This window comes from Lupinus angustifolius, chromosome LG13 (genome assembly GCF_001865875.1).
Source record: "Lupinus angustifolius cultivar Tanjil chromosome LG13, LupAngTanjil_v1.0, whole genome shotgun sequence".
NCBI lineage: Eukaryota > Viridiplantae > Streptophyta > Magnoliopsida > Fabales > Fabaceae > Lupinus > Lupinus angustifolius.
The window spans coordinates 15,077,001-15,078,140 of NC_032021.1; the positions used below are offsets into that span (position 1 = coordinate 15,077,001).

The 1,140-nt window shown below is 33.3% G+C and overlaps 1 protein-coding gene across 1 annotated transcript; it reads right to left on the reverse strand.

The window, feature by feature from the left end:
* On the reverse strand, window positions 276–1,140 carry LOC109363291. The gene has a single exon (XM_019609505.1). It carries the CDS (start codon window positions 888–890, stop codon window positions 300–302), a length of 591 nt encoding a protein of 196 aa, XP_019465050.1. The 5' UTR covers window positions 891–1,140; the 3' UTR covers window positions 276–299.

Below are 1,140 nucleotides of genomic sequence, written 5' to 3' on the forward strand. Positions count from 1 at the left end.
TCTTTTTCATTACAAACACTACAAATATATGTCCCTTTACATTATTTATTCTCTCTCTGCGTTATTTTAAACAAATTTCAAGAAAGTAAGGGATCCAAGTTGATGACTTTCAATGTGAACATATAAGCAACAAGACTTACAAATAAGAATCTAGTGATGGACAATGATTTACTATCCCGAACTATATCCCAAACTAATGACATTGAAATAAAAATAGAAAAGTAATTAATATTTGGTTTTTTAATTGACATGTCATATTTGTATTGGTTTGAGACATTATATCGTTATTTATCTAATAATCAAACAACATTTGAGCCCACTTCTCCATTTTGATTTTGTCCAACAAGTGGAACCAGTTCTCCACTAACAGAAAAACCATTCTCAATCTCAAAAGCATCAAAACCAACCCATAAAACTGCATGAACCAAAACAATAGGAACAGTACAAGCCAAAGTCACTGCAAGATGAATCCCTGCCTTAGTCAAAATCAGTTGCAGTGCAGTTGCAATTGCTAGCAAACCCAACACAAACCTTTTATCTATGATTTTATGAAGCACTTCAGAATTTGGACATGCCCTTAGTAACAAAAAGTAAAGTGTTGTTACATATGTCATAATAACCAAAAGAATCAAGGACACATTACGCTGAGGGATTAGGGTTATGAAGAGTACAATCCACACAAAGAGTGTGTAATATAACCCTAGATTCTCAAAGTTTTTGATGATGCGAATAGCTGAAGCTTCTGATGTCAAGGGAAAGTTGAAGGGGCAGAAGATTTTGAAGTCACTGTGTTTCTTTTCATGAGGTGCTTTTGGTTCATAAGTTTCAGATGTGGATGAAGGTGTTGTTGATGTGGTGGGTATTCTCTGTGTAGTTCCATAATTTGCCATGACAATTTAAGTGAAACTTGGAAGATTGAAGAATATTTATGTGGGTCAATTGAAAAACTTCTTCTATAGAACAAAAATCAGAGAAAAATTGAAGACCTTAGATGAGGTACTTGTAGTGTATTTACATTCTTTGTGAATTTAATTTGGGTGCATTTGATATGCATATATAGAAGGAAAAAGGGAAAAGAGGAGACATTAATTTCTTTGAGAACTGCTGATTGAAGACTAAAGACTTTGAAAGAGAAGACTA